General features: G+C 42.4%; 1 protein-coding gene across 4 annotated transcripts in view; it reads right to left on the minus strand.

Moving 5' to 3' along the window:
• Window positions 1–21,991, minus strand: part of CYLD (CYLD lysine 63 deubiquitinase) — a 53,720-nt gene that overhangs the window by 15,687 nt on the left and 16,042 nt on the right. For all 4 annotated transcript variants that reach the window (XM_048870826.2, XM_048870825.2, XM_048870823.2 and 1 more), the window contains 7 exons: window positions 18,541–18,920; window positions 16,339–16,504; window positions 14,935–15,076; window positions 14,290–14,412; window positions 12,632–12,723; window positions 11,350–11,416; window positions 156–288 (listed from right to left, as the gene is read on the minus strand). In XM_048870826.2, coding sequence (XP_048726783.1) covers window positions 156–288; window positions 11,350–11,416; window positions 12,632–12,723; window positions 14,290–14,412; window positions 14,935–15,076; window positions 16,339–16,504; window positions 18,541–18,920 — 1,103 coding nt within the window. The remainder of the gene's footprint in view (window positions 1–155; window positions 289–11,349; window positions 11,417–12,631; window positions 12,724–14,289; window positions 14,413–14,934; window positions 15,077–16,338; window positions 16,505–18,540; window positions 18,921–21,991) is intronic.

Raw genomic sequence — 21,991 nt, forward strand, 5'->3', positions numbered from 1 at the left:
CAGTATTAGTAGACCACTCTTCTCATAAATATTGAATGTTCACCCAGTGATTAAGATATCACAAAATATACATTTCTCCTTTTTTAGGAAACAGAATATTTTCCACTGTGTATAAAGGTCACATCTGTATAAACAAACTAACAACTGTGACCAACCTCTGCAAACTTCAAGCTGCTGTTGATAAAAGACCATTCTAGTAACTGCTGAATTGTCGGGACTCCAACTTTCTCATTTTTCTCCATAAAAATTTGATAGAAGTAACAGTCTTGTACCTTTTGACCTGCTGACCTAAGAATACAGATAAAAAATATCTTGAAAATAAATGGAATATTTTTACAATGGTTAACATATACTTACATACAGCCAGTAAGCTAAAGGAAACACAAATAACTATTAAAAAAAGCTACAGTGAACAAAGTAAGATTTAAGATTAAGCAAGGAAGATTAAGATTAAGCAAGGAATATGGAGGTTGTTCTGACTGCCCCTTGGCAGAGAGTCAGAAGGAACCGCGTGGCGGTTGGGGTTGCATGGGCTTTTATGCCCTTGGGAGAGGTAGTGCATGAGGCATGCAAGACTCACAAATGACTCCTAATAGATACTGCTAGAAAAAACATTCTGAACTCCTACACATACAGTGCACGTGGACCATGAGGGGGATCCACATGTACAAATACTTGAATAAGAAAACCATTTCACACCATTCCCTTTACTTTTAAGTGTATTTTCATTTTTTATAACAACTTCATAATGCTATGCACTTTTCAGGTTGCCACAAATAAAAGCTTAAAGGGACATGGTCAAGTAGTGGATAAGCACAGGTAGAGTTAAGGAAAAGGGTGTTTTATAAAAAAACATTTAAAGGAATAGAAATATTTTGATTAATGTTTTAAAAATGCAGGACAATGCATTGCTGGAAACACCAACAGAAACACTTTCAAATGCATGAGTATCAGAAAACGAGACACACCAAGGCAATTTTCACTCTGAAAGCTGAGTGAAGGTGCAAGTAGTAAGATAGCAGAAAGACTGAAAATTACATCATAAGTCATATCATATTCTCCTGCAGTAAGTCTTCAAAAGGAGCTTAGTAAATTAAATGTTCATGTTGGACAGATTGACTGACTAACGCTCCCATCAGGGAAAAGGGGTATGAGAGAGTCCATCATTGGTCTCTAACCCCATAGATCACAGGGAAAGGACATTATTGAAGAGCTACTTCATCACACTGCTGGACTTTCTGCCTAGCCAGCATGGATTCCTGAGGACACACAGTCATTAAACTTCTTTGTCTGTGCAATAACTGCTACCTTAGAGCACAGATCAATGCTGTAATAAGCAGCATTAACTTCTTCCTGGATATAAGAAGGATTCTCAGACCACAAAACTCAAAGTTGCTGCTATCTTGCCTTGCCCTACCCCTTTCACGAACTGCCTCAGTGTTCCATCTTTATGGAAACAGGGACAAAAGGCATCTGTGAGGTGCTGCAGAAAAGATAGGTAAAAGGCAGGCATACAGCAGAGGCACTCTTCCTCACTTTCATTTAATTCTCCAGCCCATCCATCTGCTTGTGTGTGGAATACGGCGCTCCAGATTAGCATGTATTGCATTTTAATAAAGTCTGTCACTAGGAACTCTGATAAAGATTACCTCTGTCATAAACATAAAGGGGAGGCTAACCACCTTTAAATCTCTCCTGGCCAGAGGAAAAACGAGGGGGTGGGGGGGGAGGGACCAAAGGGTTCTGTCTCTGTTTTTTCTTTGCCCGGACCAGAGCAGGAATGCAAGTCAGAACTCCTGTAAAGGGCTAATAAGCAATCTAGTTAGATAGGCGTTAGATTCGGTTTTGTTTAAATGGCTGAGAAAATAAGTTGTGCTGAACGGAATGTATATTCCTGTTTTTGTGTCTTTTTGTAACTTAAGGTTTTGCCTAGAGGTATTCTTTATGTTTTGAATCTGATTATCCTGTAAGGTATTTACCATCCTGATTTTACAGAGGTGATTCTTTTACTTTTTCTTCAATTAAAATTCTTCTTTTAAAAACCTGATTGCTTTTTCATTGTTCTTAAGATCCAAGGGTTTGGGTCTGTGTTCACCTATGCAAACTGGTGAGGATTTTTATCAAGCCTTCCCCAAGAAAGGGGGTGTAGGGTTTGGGAGGATTTTGGGGGGGGGGAAGACGTTTCTAAGCGTGCTCTTTCCCTGTTATATATTTGTTAGACGCTTGGTGGTGGCAGCAATAAAGTCCAGGGGCAAAAGGTAAAATAGTTTGTACCTGTCATAAATATAAAGGGAAGGGTAAACCCCTTTGAAATCCCTCCTGGCCAGGGGAAAGCTCTTCTCACCTGTAAAGGGTTAAGAAGCTAAAGGTAACCTCGCTGGCACCTGACCAAAATGACCAATGAGGAGACAAGATACTTTCAAAAGCTGGGAGGAGGGAGAGGAACAAAGGGTCTATCTGTGTGCTGCTCTTTGCCAGGGACAGACCAGGAATGGAGTCTTAGAACTTTTAGTAAGTAATCTAGCTAGGTATGTGTTAGATTATGATTTCTTTAAATGGCTGAGAAAAGCATTGCGCTGAATAGAATAACTATTTCTGTCTGTGTATCTTTTTTGTAACTTAAGCTTTTGCCTAGAGGGGTTCTCTATGTTTTTGAATCTAATTACCCTGTAAGATATCTACCATCCTGATTTTACAGGGGGGATTTCTTTATTTCTATTTACTTCTATTTTTTATTAAAAGTCTTCTTGTAAAAAACTGACTGCTTTTTCATTGTTCTTAGATCCAAGGGTTTGGGTCTGTGGTCACCTATGCAAATTGGTGAGGCTTTTTATCCAACATTTCCCAGGAAAGGGGGGGTGCAAGTGTTGGGAGGATTGTTCATTGTTCTTAAGATCCAAGGGTCTGGGTCTGTAGTCACCTAGGCAAATTGGTGAGGCTTTTTACCAAACCTTGTCCAGGAAGTGGGGTGCAAGGTTTTGGGAAGTATTTTGGGGGGACAGACGCGTCCAAACAGCTCTTCCCCAGTAACCAGTAATTGTTTGGTGGTGGTAGCGGCCATTCCAAGGATAACGGGTGTAATATTTTGTACCTTGGGGAAGTTTTGACCTAAGCTGGTAAAGATAAGCTTAGGAGGTTTTTCATGCAGGTCCCCACATCTGTACCCTAGAGTTCAGAGTGGGGGAGGAACCTTGACATGGTGGCAGAGGTGGGATTAACCTGAAATCATTTGAGATCCAGTTGAGATTTTTTGAACTAGAAATACAGATTTTAAAAAGGAAAATTTTTTTTTCTTTGGAAAGAAAGTCCAGAAAGCAGCTTTGAAACTGAAAGCAGCTTGGTTTCTCTCTGCTTTGTGGCCAAGCAGAGACAAAAGGGGATTATCTTGTGAATTGCAGGGTTTTTTTGCCTGGAGGCAGGGTACTTAACTCCTGCAGGGAAATCTTCCAATCCAGAGGTTTTTTTTTTCTTTTCTTCCTAAAAGTAAATAGGGGGTGTGTGTTCTACCCATTTGCTTTTTCTTTGGGCTGGGTAAGCAGGTTTCCAAGCAGTTGGAGGTTTTTTGCTTTAATTTGGGCCCAGAGCAGAGACAAGGGAATTGTCTTTTTCTGTAGGCTGACAATCACTATCAGAGAATAGGTATTCTATTGCAGCACAGCAAAATTTTACAGCCAAGTTTTGTTTGTTTATTTCTAAACCTCAGGTGTAAAGTTAGTTAAAAACAGAGAGGTTAGAATGACCAAATCCTCAGCTCAACTACAGCTGGAATTAGCCAAATTTCAGGCTGAGGAAAGACAAAGGGAACATGAAAGACAGATAGAACTCATGCGGCTGGAGAAGGAGGTACAGGAGGCTGCCCACAAGAGGGAAATGGAGGCAAGGAAGCATGTGGAGGAGGAGAAGGAAAAAGAGAGGAAGCATGTGGAGGAGGAGAAGGAAAAAGAGAGGAAGCATGTGGAGGAGGTGGAGAGGATAAAGGCCCAGCAGAATATACCAACAAACCCTAGCAATCCTTCTCCAGGTACCACTTCCCATCCCAGAAAGTTCCCCACCTACAAGGCAGGTGATGATACTGAGGCCTTCTTAGAAAACTTTGAAAGGGCCTGCCTTGGGTACAACATCTCTACTGACCAATACATGGTAGAGCTGAGGCCGCAGCTCAGTGGACCCTTAGCTGAGGTGGCAGCTGAAATGCCTAAAGAACACATGAACAAGTATGAACTGTTTAAATCCAAGGCGAGAGTCAGAATGGGGATAACACCCGAGCAGTCTCGTCGGAGGTTCAGAGCCCTAAGGTGGAAACCAGACATGTCATTTACCCGACATGCCTACCACATTGTGAAACATTGGGATGCCTGGATATCAGGAGCAAGTGTTGAATCTCCAGTAAATTTGCCCTTCCTAATGCAAATGGAACAATTCTTAGAGGGTGTTCCTGAGGAAATAGAAAGATACATCCTAGACGGGAAGCCCAAAACTGTAATCGAGGCAGGAGAGATTGGAGCCAGATGGGTGGAGGTGGCAGAGAAGAAGAAAACTGGTCGCAGTTGGAGTGGAGACCAGAAGGGACCACCCCAGACCACACCCTATTACCGGGGGCCGCCCAAAGCCCCACCTACCTCCCAAAGAACCCTCCAGACCCCTTATCGTCCCACCACCCCGTTCTCCAGCAACCCTCCTCGCCCCAGTGACCCGTCAGCTGGACGATGTTTTAAGTGTAACGAGCTGGGGCATGTAAAGGCCAACTGCCCCAAGAACCCCAACAGATTACAGTTCATTGCACCAGAATCACACCAGAGGTCCACAGGCCCAGATACCTCCCAGATACCCTTGGAGCGGAGGGAAACTGTGAGTGTGGGCGGGAAGAAGGTCACCGCGTGGAGGGACACCGGAGCACAAGTGTCAGCTATCCATGCTTCCTTAGTGGACCCCAATTTAATCAACCCAGAGATCCAAGTGACGATTCAACCCTTCAAGTCCAACTCTTTCAATTTGCCTACAGCCAAGTTGCCTGTCCAGTACAAGGGCTGGTCAGGAATGTGGACTTTTGCAGTCTATGATGATTATCCCATCCCCATGCTGTTGGGGGAGGACTTGGCCAATCATGTGAAGCAGGCCAAGAGGGTGGGAATGGTCACCCGCAGCCAGGCTAAACAAGCCGTGAGGCCTAGCTCTGTTCCGGAAACTTCTATCAGGACCCAGTCAGAGGTGATGGACCCGGACCCCAGGCCAATGTCTGCAACAGCAGTAGTGGATCCAGTCCCAGAGACCCAGACGGAACCAGTCCTAGAACCGGAACCAGCCGAACAACCAACACCAGACCCCGTGTCAGCACTGAATCCAGTACTTGCAACCTCAACACCTGAAGGCCCCACCGAACCTGAACTGGCAGCAGCCGATAACCCTACACAAGAGGCTCAGCCGGAGCCTGAATCCCAACATAGTGCACCAGCGGAGAGCGGTTCACAGTCAACAGAAACAGCTCCATCCCCTATATCGCTTCCAGAGGGACCAAGCCTAGGTCCACAATCCCATGAGGAACTGATGTCCCCAGCATCAAGGGAACAGTTCCAGACCGAACAGGAAGCAGATGAAAGCCTCCAGAGAGCTTGGACGGCGGCACGGAGCAACCCACCGCCTCTCAGCTCTTCTAATCGATCCAGGTTTGTTGTAGAAAGAGGACTTTTATACAAGGAAACTCTTTCTGGTGGACACCAGGAAGACTGGCATCCTCAGAGACAGTTGGTAGTTCCAACTAAATACCGGGCCAAGCTCTTGAGCTTAGCCCATGATCACCCTAGTGGCCATGCTGGGGTGAACAGGACCAAAGACCGTTTGGGGGGGTCATTCCACTGGGAGGGAATGGGCAAGGATGTTTCTACCTATGTCCAGTCTTGTGAGGTGTGCCAAAGAGTGGGAAAACCCCAAGACCAGGTCAAAGCCCCTCTCCAGCCACTCCCCATCATTGAAGTTCCATTTCAGCGAGTAGCTGTGGATATTCTGGGTCCTTTTCCGAAAAAGACACCCAGAGGAAAGCAGTACATACTGACTTTCATGGATTTTGCCACCCGATGGCCGGAAGCAGTAGCTCTGAGCAACACCAGGGCTATAAGTGTGTGCCAGGCACTAGCAGACATTTTTGCCAGGGTAGGTTGGCCCTCCGACATCCTCACAGATGCAGGGACTAATTTCCTGGCAGGAACTATGAAAAACCTTTGGGAAGCTCATGGGGTAAATCACTTGGTTGCCACTCCTTACCACCATCAAACAAATGGCATGGTGGAGAAGTTTAATGGAACTTTGGGGGCCATGATACGTAAATTTGTAAATGAGCACTCCAATGATTGGGACCTAGTGTTGCAGCAGTTGCTCTTTGCCTACAGAGCTGTACCACATCCCAGTTTAGGGTTTTCCCCATTTGAACTTGTATATGGCCGTGAGGTTAAGGGGCCATTGCAGTTGGTGAAGCAGCAATGGGAGGGATTTACACCTTCTCCAGGAACTAACATTCTGGACTTTGTAACCAACCTACAAAACAGCCTCCGAACCTCTTTAGCCCTTGCTAGAGAAAACTTACAGGATGCTCAAAAAGAGCAAAAAGCCTGGTATGATAAACATGCCAGAGAGCGTTCCTTCAAAGTAGGAGACCAGGTCATGGTCTTTAAGGGCGCTCCAGGCCCATAAAATGGAAGCATCGTGGGAAGGGCCATTCACGGTCCAGGAGCGCCTGGGAGCTGTTAATTATCTCATAGCATTCCCCACCTCCAACCGGAAGCCTAAGGTGTACCATATTAATTCTCTAAAGCCCTTTTATTCCAGAGAATTAAAGGTTTGTCAGTTTACAGCCCAGGGAGGAGACGACGCTGAGTGGCCTGAAGGTGTTTACTACGAAGGGAAATGTGCTGGTGGTGTGGAAGAGGTGAACCTCTCCATGACCCTTGGGCGTATGCAGCGACAGCAGATCCAGGAGCTGTGCACTAGCTACGCGCCAACGTTCTCAGCCACCCCAGGACTGACTGAACGGGCATACCACTCCATTGACACAGGTAATGCTCACCCAATTAGGGTCCAACCTTACCGGGTGTCTCCTCAAGCTAAAACTGCTATAGAACGGGAGATCCAGGATATGTTACAGATGGGGGTAATCCGCCCCTCTGAAAGTGCATGGGCATCTCCAGTGGTTCTAGTTCCCAAACCAGATGGGGAAATACGTTTTTGCGTGGACTACCGTAAGCTAAATGCTGTAACTCGCCCAGACAACTATCCAATGCCACGCACAGATGAACTATTAGAGAAACTGGGACGGGCCCAGTTCATCTCTACCTTGGACTTAACCAAGGGGTACTGGCAGGTACCGCTAGATGAATCTGCCAAGGAAAGGTCAGCCTTCATCACACATCTCGGGCTGTATGAATTTAATGTACTCCCTTTCGGGCTGCGAAATGCACCCGCCACTTTCCAAAGACTTGTAGATGGTCTCCAAGCAGGATTAGGAGAATATGCAGTCGCCTACCTTGACGATGTGGCCATATTTTCGGATTCCTGGGCAGACCACCTGGAACATCTACAAAAAGTCCTTGAGCGCATAAGAGAGGCAGGACTAACTGTTAAGGCTAAGAAGTGTCAAATAGGCCTAAACAGAGTGACTTACCTTGGACACCAGGTGGGTCAAGGAACTATCAGCCCCCTACAGGCCAAAGTGGATGCTATCCAAAAGTGGCCTGTCCCAAAGTCAAAGAAACAGGTTCAATCCTTCTTAGGCTTGGCTGGTTATTACAGACGATTTGTACCGCACTACAGCCAAATCGCTGCCCCACTGACAGACCTAACCAAAAAGAAACAGCCAAATGCTGTTCAGTGGACCGGAAAGTGTCAGAAGGCCTTTAACAAGCTTAAAGCGACACTCATGTCTGACCCTGTACTAAGGGCCCCAGACTTTGACAAACCGTTCCTAGTAACCACAGATGCATCTGAGCGTGGTGTGGGAGCAGTTTTAATGCAGAAAGGACCTGATCAAGAATTCCACCCTGTAGTGTTTCTCAGCAAAAAACTGTCTGAGAGGGAAAGCAACTGGTCAGTCACTGAAAAAGAATGTTACGCCATTGTCTACGCTCTGGAAAAGCTACACCCATATGTTTGGGGACGGCGTTTCCACCTGCAAACCGACCATGCTGCACTGAAGTGGCTTCACACCGTCAAGGAAACTAACAAAAAACTTCTTCGGTGAAGTTTAGCTCTCCAAGATTTTGATTTCGACGTCCAACACATCTCAGGAGCTTCTAACAAAGTGGCTGATGCACTCTCCCGTGAAAGTTTCCCAGAATCAACTGGTTAAAATCGTCCTTGAGATGTGGAAAATATTGTTAGTCTTTATGTACTTGGTAGTATATTTAGAGATGCATGTGTCTTATTAACTCTGTTTTTCCTAGAGCTCCAGGAAGAAATCCCAGCCAGTGTTTCACCCTAGCTGAGATTTGGGGGGCGTGTCATAAATATAAAGGGAAGGGTAAACCCCTTTGAAATCCCTCCTGGCCAGGGGAAAGCTCTTCTCACCTGTAAAGGGTTAAGAAGCTAAAGGTAACCTCGCTGGCACCTGACCAAAATGACCAATGAGGAGACAAGATACTTTCAAAAGCTGGGAGGAGGGAGAGGAACAAAGGGTCTATCTGTGTGCTGCTCTTTGCCAGGGACAGACCAGGAATGGAGTCTTAGAACTTTTAGTAAGTAATCTAGCTAGGTATGTGTTAGATTATGATTTCTTTAAATGGCTGAGAAAAGCATTGTGCTGAATAGAATAACTATTTCTGTCTGTGTATCTTTTTTGTAACTTAAGCTTTTGCCTAGAGGGGTTCTCTATGTTTTTGAATCTAATTACCCTGTAAGATATCTACCATCCTGATTTTACAGGGGGGATTTCTTTATTTCTATTTACTTCTATTTTTTATTAAAAGTCTTCTTGTAAAAAACTGAATGCTTTTTCATTGTTCTCAGATCCAAGGGTTTGGGTCTGTGGTCACCTATGCAAATTGGTGAGGCTTTTTATCCAACATTTCCCAGGAAAGGGGGGGTGCAAGTGTTGGGAGGATTGTTCATTGTTCTTAAGATCCAAGGGTCTGGGTCTGTAGTCACCTAGGCAAATTGGTGAGGCTTTTTACCAAACCTTGTCCAGGAAGTGGGGTGCAAGGTTTTGGGAAGTATTTTGGGGGGACAGACGCGTCCAAACAGCTCTTCCCCAGTAACCAGTAATTGTTTGGTGGTGGTAGCGGCCATTCCAAGGATAACGGGTGTAATATTTTGTACCTTGGGGAAGTTTTGACCTAAGCTGGTAAAGATAAGCTTAGGAGGTTTTTCATGCAGGTCCCCACATCTGTACCCTAGAGTTCAGAGTGGGGGAGGAACCTTGACAGTACCTTGGGGAAGTTTCAACCTAAGCTGGTAAAGATAAGCTTAGGAGGTTTTTCATGCAGGTCCCCACATCTGTACCCTAGAGTTCAGAGTGGGGAAGGAACCTTGACAACCTCCTTTGAAAGCATGATTTTTGTCTTTTCAGTGTTCCTTTAAGAAAGCACAGCACTGGGTATCCTTGGGCTTAAAGCATTCTTAAAATTTTGTTCAACTATAAAAACTATATTACATCTATTTTAATGTGAATATCCGATATTCCCAAACTGTTAAATCTGGAACATCCACAATTTCTACAGATTGATTAGGCAAATCATCATAGTTTAACAGTGCGGAAATACTGCAGTATAGTGGGCCAGGATCTTGCATGTTACATTCTGAAAATATTCTCTATATGGACTCAGTTTTTCCTTATTTTTTGAGAGAGGAGGGGAGACAAAAGCCCATGAATCTGGGCTAGGGTAGAAATAGGAAGAAAGTAGAGAGTGTGCCAGCTCCGCAGCATGCTTCCTCTATCTTTTCCCACAACTTACAGAAGCTTCTCTGAAGAAGCTCCAAAGGAGAGGGCTAGGAGCTGACCACAATAGGTTTAATAATATCAACTCAAATCTGAAGGGCAACTCAGGAAAGTTTATTGCAGAGCTTATGGGGAGCAAGGGATTCCCAGTGAAAGAAGCCCTTGAGAAATTCCTGGCAACAAGGCTGCTGCAAGAGATGTATTGTCAAGGGGCCACAGAAAGGCAAGGGCTAGGCAACAGCATGGAAGCAATAGGCCCTCCATTGCATGCCCAAAGACATGCAGATTTAGGGGGCAAAATCTCTGCCAATTCTATGTGGGGGTGGGGGTGAATAAACCCCCAACATCCTATTCCCAAAGAATGAATATAAAACTCCGTGAGTTAGATTAGTTCTCTCGGCCTGCCTTAGAAAGAATAACTTGCATAGGCGAGAATGAGGCCCTACAATTTTATAAAGAATTATTTTTAATAAGGACTGCATGTGTTTAACTTTGAAAGAAATAAGGAATCAAAATCTTCATGCCTCCTCCACAGCAAACTATTACATTTTTCCTGAAAAGCCATAATATTTTATGTCAGATTCTACTGCTTAAGATTGCTTCAAAAAGTTGTTCCAAAAGTAACTGGCTACACAGTAAGGGCTAGATTCAGAATTGCTCTATGGGCCCTGTGGGTTAGCTATGCTGGTACAAAGGGGCCATAAAAGGTCAGGCACATAAGGCCAACATGTACAACAAACAGGGGCAGGAGACCTTTACACCATCCCCAGGGAACCAAAAACCTTGACACAAAGGGCTTTTAGGAGCAAGCCAGAGGCAGCAGTAGGCAAAGCCAAAGCAGCAATATGCTTTGCTGATACCCCCGTCGTGAGACGTAAGCTGGGCCCCTCTGGTTTCTGCCCCTGCTTCCCTCGCAAACCAGTCAGGAATGCCTCAGGTTGATGCAAACACCAGTGCTCTTTATTTACAGCTGTTTCCCACCACCGCCTTACTACTTACGTACAGGTTTTTCACAGTCAAACTTTGCCAGCAGCAGGCCCGGGCCCGGCCCTGCCCCACCCAGTCCCAGCCCCCACCCTTCCCTGTGCCTGCCTCTCTCCTCCCCTAGCTTTTATAGCCCCTAACTAATAAGGCTGGCAGCTGTTTCTCGTTGCCAGGCAGGCACAGGGCTCTTCAACCAGCCCCAATCCAACCCCCTTGATTGAGACTGGAGTGGCAGGGGGATGATTAAGCTCTCCTTACTCAGCACCCTGTCACATCCCCAAATGAGGCTGAAGGCAGTGTTAGCAAGGAGCATAATTTAGACCAGCTTTAAGGGTGGAAGCCCTTTTTTCAGCTCCTGCACTGGCACTAGCATCATTGGCAGAATAAATCTGGCTGTGAGAGTTCAACATGTACATTTTTATTGCTTAGTCAAAAGAGCATTTTACCTTATTTTTAACAGTGGCTCTACTCTTAAAATATGATGAAATAAAATATTCAAGAATTCTTCTGGATCTGGACAAAAATAAAAGTAATAGTAGCATGTTAAAGCACATACCATCTCCAAGACTGTTTTCTGTAATAAAATTAAGCAGCTTTATTCTAATTGGAACAAAAAAACCCAACAAAACATTCAATTTTAGTAGCTTCGTAATTATGTCAACTTATCAACTGCCACATTTGGGAGCACACAATCCTCAACTTCATCATCTACTAAGCACCGAACAGAACCATAAACAGATGAAGGCTAAATTCTGGATAACAAGACTTACAGATGAACAAAGATATCCTACTCCAAAGGGAATTATTTGACCCTGTGAAATTTTATCCTGAGAAGACGGAAAAAAGCTACCACCAGCAGAGGAAATAGAAAAGTAATTACAGTATCTGCTAATTGATGCAAGAAATATCTACAGTGGTAATCATTTTTACTTTGTTGGTGTGTCACAGCCTCCAATTTAATATTGATCAGACAGACAGAGACAGATATCTGCTATCCAGATCTCAATATCAAAAACAGTGGTCATGTCGTCTTATCACTCCTAATTGAAGGGATTATTAATTTGCTTCTAGCAGGACCTGCAAAGTGCATGCTACTTTCCCAACAGAAAAGAAGGAAATTAGCTGAATAGTTGAGCAGTGACTGGTCACATCTTGGTAATAAAATATTGTGATTGTTGGTTTTTTAATATATTTTACAGCTAATTAGTCTCAAACCTGTAAGTAAAAGTCAGCTAGTTTCCCTCACAACATAGGTGAGTCTTCAGGAAAGACCTGAAAGCAGAAAGGGGAAGGGCTTTATGGAGGAGCTCAAGATCATTCCATGAGGAAGGTGCTGGCCTTCCTAAAGAAAGTTCTTTTTCCAACCTCTCTCATGGTCTCTGGTTTTTTTTCATATCAGCCTTGGACCTCCTCTGGCTGGTGGAAGAAGTTTCCCCTTTGTAATACAGGGAAGGGGTTGGGGGGGGGGGAACCAAAAGCTTAGATTCTGCAGAAATTGCTAGTTTAGGCCTCCTCATCAGCAGTAGCTAGCAGGAGAGTAAATTCTTCAATCTCCATCCCTAAATCAAAGTTTTGATACTATAGTGATGGGTGCTACAGAAAAAAAAAATCTCTGTATATCTTAACATAGAATATGTAATTAATATATTTTTTCGGTCCCTTCTTATAGCAACTACTAGATATCTAGAAGCAAAAAAAAAAAAAAAAAAAAAACACCTCTACAATTACCTTTTTCCTCAGAAGTGAATCCTGATGCAGCTTCAACTTTTTCAAGTATTTTCCTCAATTTCATTATTTTCGTGGCACACACATATCCGTAACTACATTAAGAAATTGGTTTAATAAACTATTAGCTAACCCTTTTCATCAAGTCAGTAGAGAAGAGAGACTTAATAACCAGAAGCTAGAATACAGACTATTTGCTCAAAAAACTTTATTTCCCTTACTGACTTGTATAGTATCTGGTATACCCCTCATAAATCTAAATGCCAGACCTCTTGTATTCTGCAGCACAATGGACCAAGTTCTTGATCATTGCCACAGTTTTCTGTGACAGAGTGCTGCTGAATTCTGAGGTGCATGGACATTTCTGTGATAGCTTCATGTAAATTCAGAGTTTTATAAAACATGAAACAAATTAGTTTCTTGTGTTATTTATCGGAATACTAAATGTTACACACATTTCAGTTTTGGAATAGTTGTCAATTTAACTTGCACTACCCCACCATATTCAGTATTCACCAAATTTTATAATGACAGTACACAACAGCATTGCAGAAATTGTTCCAGTTAAGAGTATTTCACTTTTTCCTGAATGCAAAAAGCTGTGTTTGAAACATGGAGGTGGTTGAAGTTTTGTGAATTAGAGAGGAGACGTGTCTCCTCTTTCTATATTGTGGGAAGGTGTAGCGAAAAGCCTTGAAACACTGGGGGCAAGGGGAGACAAAAAACAAAAACAAACAAAAAGCTTTTAATTTTCTGTCCTAGCAATCATCTGAGATTTCTTTGGCTGGAGATAGATTGTGCAATCCATTCTCTGGCCATGGAATCACAAAATACACCAGTGGTGTGCACGTCTTCACTTCTAAGAGTTCAAAATCCAGCATTTTTCTTCAAAGGAAGAAAGCTAAAACTTTTACAAAGAAGCTATTAATGGTAAAACCAAAGTATAGCTTCAGAACTATAACCATTACTAATTAATTATGTTTTCTTAGACCCCAGTGATCTTTTTTTGAACTAAAGATGAATTTATAATCCCCACTGCATATTGCTATGTATGTCCTACTGTAACATTTCCTTTGTTCTATGAGCCTCAAACTTCTCATCTCTACTCATTACCTTTGAATTTCTCTTTTAATATAATTTGCTAAATGATTTATTTCAGTGTATGATATACCCACAAAGCAGAATTTTCTGAAACTTTTTAAAACCAGTTGTGATTGTTACTAATGACTAACGAGGAAGAGAAGAGTCCGTCTGAATCACACAATCCTAAACAGAAGAGAAACTGAGGCACAACTTTTCATGCCATAGTTATCAAGATGTTGGGTAGTTAGAACAATCTGTCTATCCAAGTCACCATTGGTGACTACTACCACTTATTTTGTGCCAACACATATGGTTTATCTAAAGCTAGAGACAAGTTTGTTTCCAGTTCCAGAAAATGGAAATGCCAATATAACTATGCCGTCGTACATTTTTTGTAAGATCATCTGCAGTTACACCAATTAGATTAAAAATCACCAGAGCAGTTTATCCTCGCTGCCTTACAACTTTTCATTCCCTTGACATACTATTGCACAGTTGGCTAGGTATTTATGAAATTTATACTAGACTGGAGACTCATTGGCCACTTCTGATACAATGTTTTCTGTGCAACTACTTACATCCGCAGAGGGTTTACAATCTCTGTCCTTAGCAGCTCTTGAGTTTCACTGTAATATTCTACATCATTCTTTTCTTTTGGTCTAAGTAAAACAGTATCCAAAACAGAGCTAAAAGAAAAAAGGCTGAAAGAGAAAAAAAAAATTATTTTCATTCTGTAAAATGCTGAGGAACATTACTAAGTCTCAAGACAAACCAATGAAGGCCAGAGGAGGAAGTAAAGAACAAAATCAAGCAAAAATAAATTACCCCACACCAAAGAAAATAAAGGTAGAAGACAAGAATAATGACTGGAAACCAGTCAAGAATTCAAATTAAACATTTCATGTTAGGAAGTTATTTAACCCATTCAGTGAATATCACAATGTATAGTCAGGAGCCAATCCGGCCCTGGTGGGTTCCATTCAATTGAAATGAATGTAATCCCTACACTGGCATAACATGTACAATAGTTATTCCACTATGTTCATCTCCAGTATGTAATCATATATATGTATTGTTCGTTGCACAGCAATAATGCAAAACATTCAATACAAATTAGTACTCTGCTACTCTATTATGTTTGTAACATTTCTCCTCACCCACATCTTTGAATTCAGTTGCATTTAAATTAAAAGAAATTAAAAAAAAATTTAAAAAAACCTTACCAGAATAAGGTGGAGTCTAAGTAACAGGAATTGTAATGACCCTGGATACCTTTCTTCTTTCCAATCATGGTCTCTAAACCTTCTTTTTCTGTTTTTGGAGGAGTGTTTTCTTCTACTACTTCACTTAAGTATCCTCCAAAGGCTGAAAATATTTTTTTAAAGTTACTTAAAAGCTTCAAAATTTCACCTCCATCAAGATTTTTCTACAAGTGTTTTGTAGACAACATATTTCTTACTTTAAAACCATTCTTTCCCTATACTAGAAAGGGAGACAAGGTTGGTGATGTAACATTCTATTGGACCAATTTGTCTTGAAGGAATGTACAAACTTTCAAGCAACGGAGAGCTGCTCTTCAGGTCCTGGAAGGAAGCAGTGTGGCATTTATTGTACTATTTATTCTCAGTGAGTGAAACACATTCTGCAGCGATGGCGCACAAGTCCTTAAAGCCCCACTGATGTCCCACATTACCACACTTGGATTGAGCCCACTACACTGGAATAGAGTTTCATCTAGTGTGCATAAATGAATTTCATCCTAATTTTTACATGTTCTATTTAAACCATCTTAAAACGTACGAATGTTTAGAAACTCTATTTCTCTTTGCCAAAACACATCTAGCACAAGATCATCAAGACAGTCTGAATATTTTGCATCCAGAGAATATGCCTCCACCACGTACACAAGCACTCTTTTCCATTTAATAAGTTGTTAGTATTTACATGCTGATTTTTTCCCCTCTCAAAATAAGCTGTATTGAAGGAGAATGGAAGCGGACTTACAGGATCTGAACCAGATCATATATTGCTGGAGTTGCAAATGTAATTGGCTCAACCTGCATCAAGGGAGATTTAGGAAAAAGGTTCTAGCTATAGAGATAGTTAAGCATCGAAACAGGCTTCCAATGAAAGTTATGGAATCCCCATAATTGAAGGTTTTAAGAACAGGTTAGACAAACACTTGTCAGGGTGTCCTGCCTCAGCACAGAGGACTGGACTAGATAACCTCTCGACGTCCCTTCCAACTCTACATTTCTATAAAACTCGCAGCAAGATTGCTGCTGCCATCAGTAAAGTGAGAAATGCCAAGTGTAATTAAAAACTTCAATTTCCAATACATTTCACAATTTACACACTGATCTTTATCATATGATATATAAGACTGCAATAGGAAAAAGCTTCAACTTTCTTAAAAGTAGTGGTAGAACATTGACGGAATAATTCACAGAAAAATGTTAAATTGTGTTCTGTGCATAGTACTCTCACCAACTACTAATCAGATTAAGTAGTGTTTGTACAGCCTTTTAAATGGTATGTATTTCTAGCTGACTACTGCATGAAGAACCAAAATCAGAAACAATGTTACTTCCACATTAGTAAATAATTGTGAAGGACATGTTCAATACCTAGAGAGTTGCAGCGTTCAATCTGGTTGGGAACAGGCTGCAGTGACGCAAACCTAGAATCTGGCCTGCAGCTCTTGAGTTTAACAAAGAGAGCCTTTTTGGGGGCACAGGTGAAGTATCTAGTTCCTTTAAATGTTCCATCTGTACAGCTGGCGCATTCATCTTCCTGAAAATGAAACAGAGGGGGTTTACCACTTTTTTTTAAAAAAATGGAAAAAATGCATGCAGAACTACTGTCCTAGAAGTCCAATTCCTAGGATTCTGGTGATTTAGGTGTTTGACAAGATATCTATGATAAAGACACCTCTATTCAAGTTTTCTACTCTGCGATGCAAGATTGATTTAGAGCTGCAAGTTGGTATATATGGCTTCAGTTCAGGAGTGATTTATTTTTTAGTTTAATGATAAGACCAGCAAAGCCACATTTCTCTGCCCTTCAACCCCTCTGCAATCAAGTAAGTTTACGGTATTCTCTATGCAGTATTTTTCACCACCATAAATAATTATCGTTTGAATTTTTTCATTGCAGGCTGGGGGGAAATATACCAGTGCAGCTTCTGTAACCGTGTGAGCATGAAGGAAGTCTGAATGTTTGAAGTATAATTCTAACAGGGAACAGAATGATTAAGACTGGAAGATAGCTATTTCAAGGATGCTGTCAAAGGTATTAATGACTATTAAACAGATGTTAGACCTATTGCAGAAGTGTACTATGTGCAAGTCCAAAGGCCAAGTTTAGCCCATGGAGTCACAAAACACAGCCTGCAGATCATTTGTGACTGCAAATATAGGATGAAGGACAGAGTTAATCAGCTACAGTGGTTTTTTTGGTGACAAATCAAAATGCACCCATGTCCTCATCTGCCTCCTCTTTAAGAGGGAAAACATGTTTACCATACGTATACTGCTAGGATTTTAATACATACTTGTGTAAAATTCAATAGAAAATTATTCTTAAGAGGCATCATATTACGTGCACAGAAAATAATTTAGTTGCTGCACAGTCACAACCAGGTCTACGACTACCATAAAAATATCAAAATCATAACACAAATCTGCATAATTCTGCTGCAACTGTGGCTTTATTTGAAATTTGTGTAATTGGCCTTGTAAGTAGAACTCGTTGGGAATTTTCGGCAAAATGGTTTGTCAATGACAATGCTAATTCATCAAAACTGAAAGGGGAGGGGAAAAAACAAAAACTTTTTCCAGTAACTTTTGTCAGGAAAGATTTCTTGGGACACTCAAATGGAACATGAAAGACTCATGGACTGGAACCTGGGCTCACACATCCCAATGAATACTCTAATCACTTGGCTATAGAGTCTCTCTCTAGCCCAATAAATATTACTCATATGAAGTGAAGACACTCCAACAGGAGAGACCGAGAGAAACCCACCCCAAAATAACCAGTTGCCTTGTGGTTAGAGCACTCTTCATCTGGCAGTGCAAGGATTTGATCCCAGGTCTCCCATATCCCAGGTGAATGCTAGTATATAGTGGTTAGGGCTATTCTGGGGTGGGTGTGTCTCTCTTTTCTCTCCCTTCCTCCCTCCAAAGAAAAATTTGAAAAGTCCCAGTTTTGTTCCAAAGCAGAGCAGGACTTGGAAAACCATTTTCTGCTCTGCTCTACCTATTAAGTATGACTTAAATTCACTGCTAAATTCAAGTCTCTGAATATAACTATTAGTTACCGTGGAACTATGGTGGCAATCATTGTGCTAATATTCTACCATCTGGTAACAGCCTTCACATTCTGAAGACTATTACAGACAATATTTTATGTAGGTTGTATTCCCTGCCTTTTTAAAGAGAAAATGATGGATGTCCAGTAATTCACAAATTCTGATGGAGCAGCCTATATAAACTAAGAAACAAATAAAAGGAATTTAAGGCTCTTCTACACTACAAAAATGTCTAACTACAACAGTTTTATCTGTAGTACAGAAAGATCCCAACCATCTCATAACTTGGTGATGAAACAGGGCTTTAATGGAGTTATAAAATGATTAAGTCCTATTCAAAAATTTAAACTATGCTGCACTCAGATCATGTGACAACTATATTTCAGCCAAGCCAAATTACTGGTATTTTGTAGAGTACATGGGCTCTGGTCCTCAGTTACAAAACTATTACTTAAATTGCAAGACAGACAGAAAATAGAACTGTAAACAATACGACTGTGCAGTTTGTATTATTTACCAGTTCCAATCCAGCCAATACTTCATTTACTCCTGGGGGCTGACCGATCCAGCGGATTACTCCATAGAAAGGAGGATTCTCTTTAACTTCAGCCAGTGAACCTGCCTCAAGACCATGCAAGTTATTGACAGGCACTACTGTTGATGGACTTTCCTGGGTGGCAGCAGTGTTCAAATCCCCAATAACTGATTGAACAGACAGAGAGAGAGGGCTATGTCCAATAGTACCATTAGTATGAGATGTTTTTGTCAGGCTAAAAGGTAGAGAGTGAAATCTATTTTCGTTAGATAAACAGTTTGTTGGAGGCGGCTGTAGTGGTGGTGAAGAATGACCGAATCCAGAAGATGGGTCGGCAAGTGATTTTGCAGGGTCTTCAGCAACTGTTAACAAAGAAACAAGGGACAAATTAAGTAGCTCACTCGCTTCCCAAAGAAAGGCTCTGTAGGTCAAAAACAGTATCTTACTGTAGCTGTGGATAGAAAATGCTGTTATGATTGGTCCCTGTGTGGGTGCACCAGAAGGTATTCCCTACCACTGCAAGCGGAAACTAGTCACAAATTGTAGAGATACCAGGAATCGCTGTGTAGTGAGGCGGTGTGGTTCCCTGCCACCCTGGAGAGGGACGAGCCCCTCCAGACACCACAGTGAGCGGAGCCAGGGAGCTCTGAGCCCGCCCCCAAGAGTCAGGCGTTGCCCTGGAAGTATAAAGGCCCAACCTCAGGGCTCACTAGGGAAGCAGACGCTGGGAAGGCCAGACGCCTCCGGCCTAGCTCACAATTGGGAAAGCCCAGCGGCCTGTGGAAAACCCGAGGACTGGCCCGACCTGCCCCGCGCCAGCTACCCAGAGGAGTTGCCCCGTGCCAGCTATCCCAAGGAATCCATGGTGCTGGACCCCAATGAGGACACCACCCTGACCCAGGTACCTCAAGAGGGGGAGTCTGGGAATAGCCTGGGGGCAGCCAACTCTAGTCGGGTTCTCGCAGTGCTGCAGCCAATGTCAGTGTGTTGCGGCCAGGATCCCCACTGAGTCAGTAGCGGGTCTTCTGCTGCTGCTAGGGCCCCGGGCTGGGATGCAGTGGAGTGGGAGGGTCTGCATCCCCCTGCCACCCAACTTGTGGGTGGCAGTCTCTCCCTCTCCCAGGCCCATTGGAACCTAGGGCTTGGGCCTGTTATTATATACTGTTACTGCTCAGCCCCTGCCTGAGGGCCTGACTCACCATTGCCCCAGCCTGACCTAGGCTCACTGTGTTTATCTGTACCTTCACTAAGGCCATAGAGGAAGACTCCCTCAGCCAGACTAATTCCCCGCAAGAGCCCAAAGGTAGTGAGGCGGTGTGGTTCCTGGCCGCCTGGAGAGAGACGAGCCCCAGCTAGCCTCTCTACACGCTGCCTCCAAACACTACTGGAAGTATGAGACACCCGGGCGAGTAGCTAGGGCTAGACCTGTGCTCACTTCCACAGCAGCCAACAGAACTGCTAGGCTCAGAGAAGGGAATTATGCCATGTTGTGCTACTGTATATGGTGCTGTAAGCACATTTTCCCAGTATGCCAAAAAGCTCCAAGAATGGTGTGTCCCAGATGCATGTCTTCTGCTGGGGAAGAGAGTGTCTATCCCTCTTCCTCCTGCACAAGCTAGTATTCAAAATTACACAACTCTGCTGAAGGCCTAAATTATTTCATTTCATTTAAAATGAAAAGGGCAGCTAATATGCTAGTGGAGCAACATTTCCTGACATCACAAAACACGGTTCCTTTTGCTTCTAGATTTTTCCTGTATTTAGTCAAGTTTGCCAAACTAAGTAAATAGTTTATTACCTCACATCTCTTCCTAATGGACAATAATCCATTTCACAAAGTTATCACCCTAAATCAGGCATAATATTTGCAGTGTTTGGTGAGGAGACTCCACAGCATAATGCACCAAAGAGCACAGATTTTCTAAGTCAAGGTAGGGTACATTAGCAGGCAACTATAGGAAGACTTAGTCTAAAGATAAATATAGAGTAGAATTTTCTTACACTGCCAATCTTTATAGCTGTGTCCAGGTGTCACAAATTTTAAGAAATATGCTATGTGGAATGGCCAAAAAAACAGTTGTCTTAATATACATGTCAACAGGAATCATGGAATGACTTGACAGCTGGCAGTTAGTAACTAGTGTAGTATGTTTCACATTTGCTTGTTATTAACTATAGGTTATAAATATCTGATTTAGGACATCATTTATCCCCTGGGCATATCGTAAGAGTATATTTTGGTTCACGCAGAGATAGGATCTGTCATCTAGTGCTTATGCAGGATAAAGTAACCGACTTGCTACCTGAAGAAACGTAAATAAATCATGAGTAATTCAGTGCTAGATAAATGAGGTCACAAGCAGATGGACTAGTTTGATACTATTTATAAGCGTCTTACGTCTGGTCTCAACTCCCTAGCTGGTCTACGATGCACAACTGGCATTCACAGAGCAAGTAGCAACTTATTCTTTTCTTATCAGCCTTTCATGTGACAGTATTTAAAAATTCCAAAAACACAAAATTAACTCCTTCATGCTTGTTACTTTCCAGGAAATGATAAGTTCTTACTCACTTTAAATCAGAGAAATTCTCTCTCAAACTGATTTTACACTGAAATAATGCATTTATTATTTGCTAGGCAGCCAGGAATGATCTTAACTCAGTTTCATTTTTAAATTTATTGACTTCAGTGCCTGTTACTGCTGTATGTGCTTTCATTGTAAACCCATGTTTTTAGCAGTCCCCCTCCCCAGTTTCAGCCATAAGAACTCCTTGCCAGATGACACACACCTGTTATGACCCTAGAAGCAATTTCTGGGGATAGTATAAACCTCTGTCTTTTGTTAGACAAGAGCAGAAACTATCAAGATTTACTGATCCTACATGCTTTAGGTATTTCCTTAAAATCAAGTGTGCAGTTTCAAGAAACTTTAGAGATACAAAAATGCAAGTACCATTTTGTTTTATCAAACATTGCTAGCTGATTTTGTTATAACTCTGAACAACTGGTGTACTGAATATGGCAATATTATGATCCACTTAAAACTGGAGAGTTAAATAAACTACAGAAGGATGAGTCAGATAAAACTCCTTTATGTACCAGGAGGAGGTTTGATGGTATCATCCACATTCAGTGATGTGCCTCAACAATGTCATGTGTAACACATATAACTCGCCCCCATTTACATACAATGAGTTTGTTACATACCTACCTACCACAGAGTTGAAAAGCTGCAATCTTCAAGTTAAGATTAAAGTGTATATAATACCTCTCAGGCAGTGGTGGGCAACCTGCAGCCTGTCAGTGTAATCTGCTGGAGGGCCACCAGACAGTTTGTCTACATTTGCACGGCTGCCTGCAGCTAGCTCCCAGCGGCCCCGGTTAGCCGTTCCCGGCAAATGGGAACTGCAGGAAGGGACGCGGACCACAGGG

This window comes from Caretta caretta, chromosome 12 (assembly GCF_965140235.1).
Source record: "Caretta caretta isolate rCarCar2 chromosome 12, rCarCar1.hap1, whole genome shotgun sequence".
Lineage (NCBI taxonomy): Eukaryota > Metazoa > Chordata > Testudines > Cheloniidae > Caretta > Caretta caretta.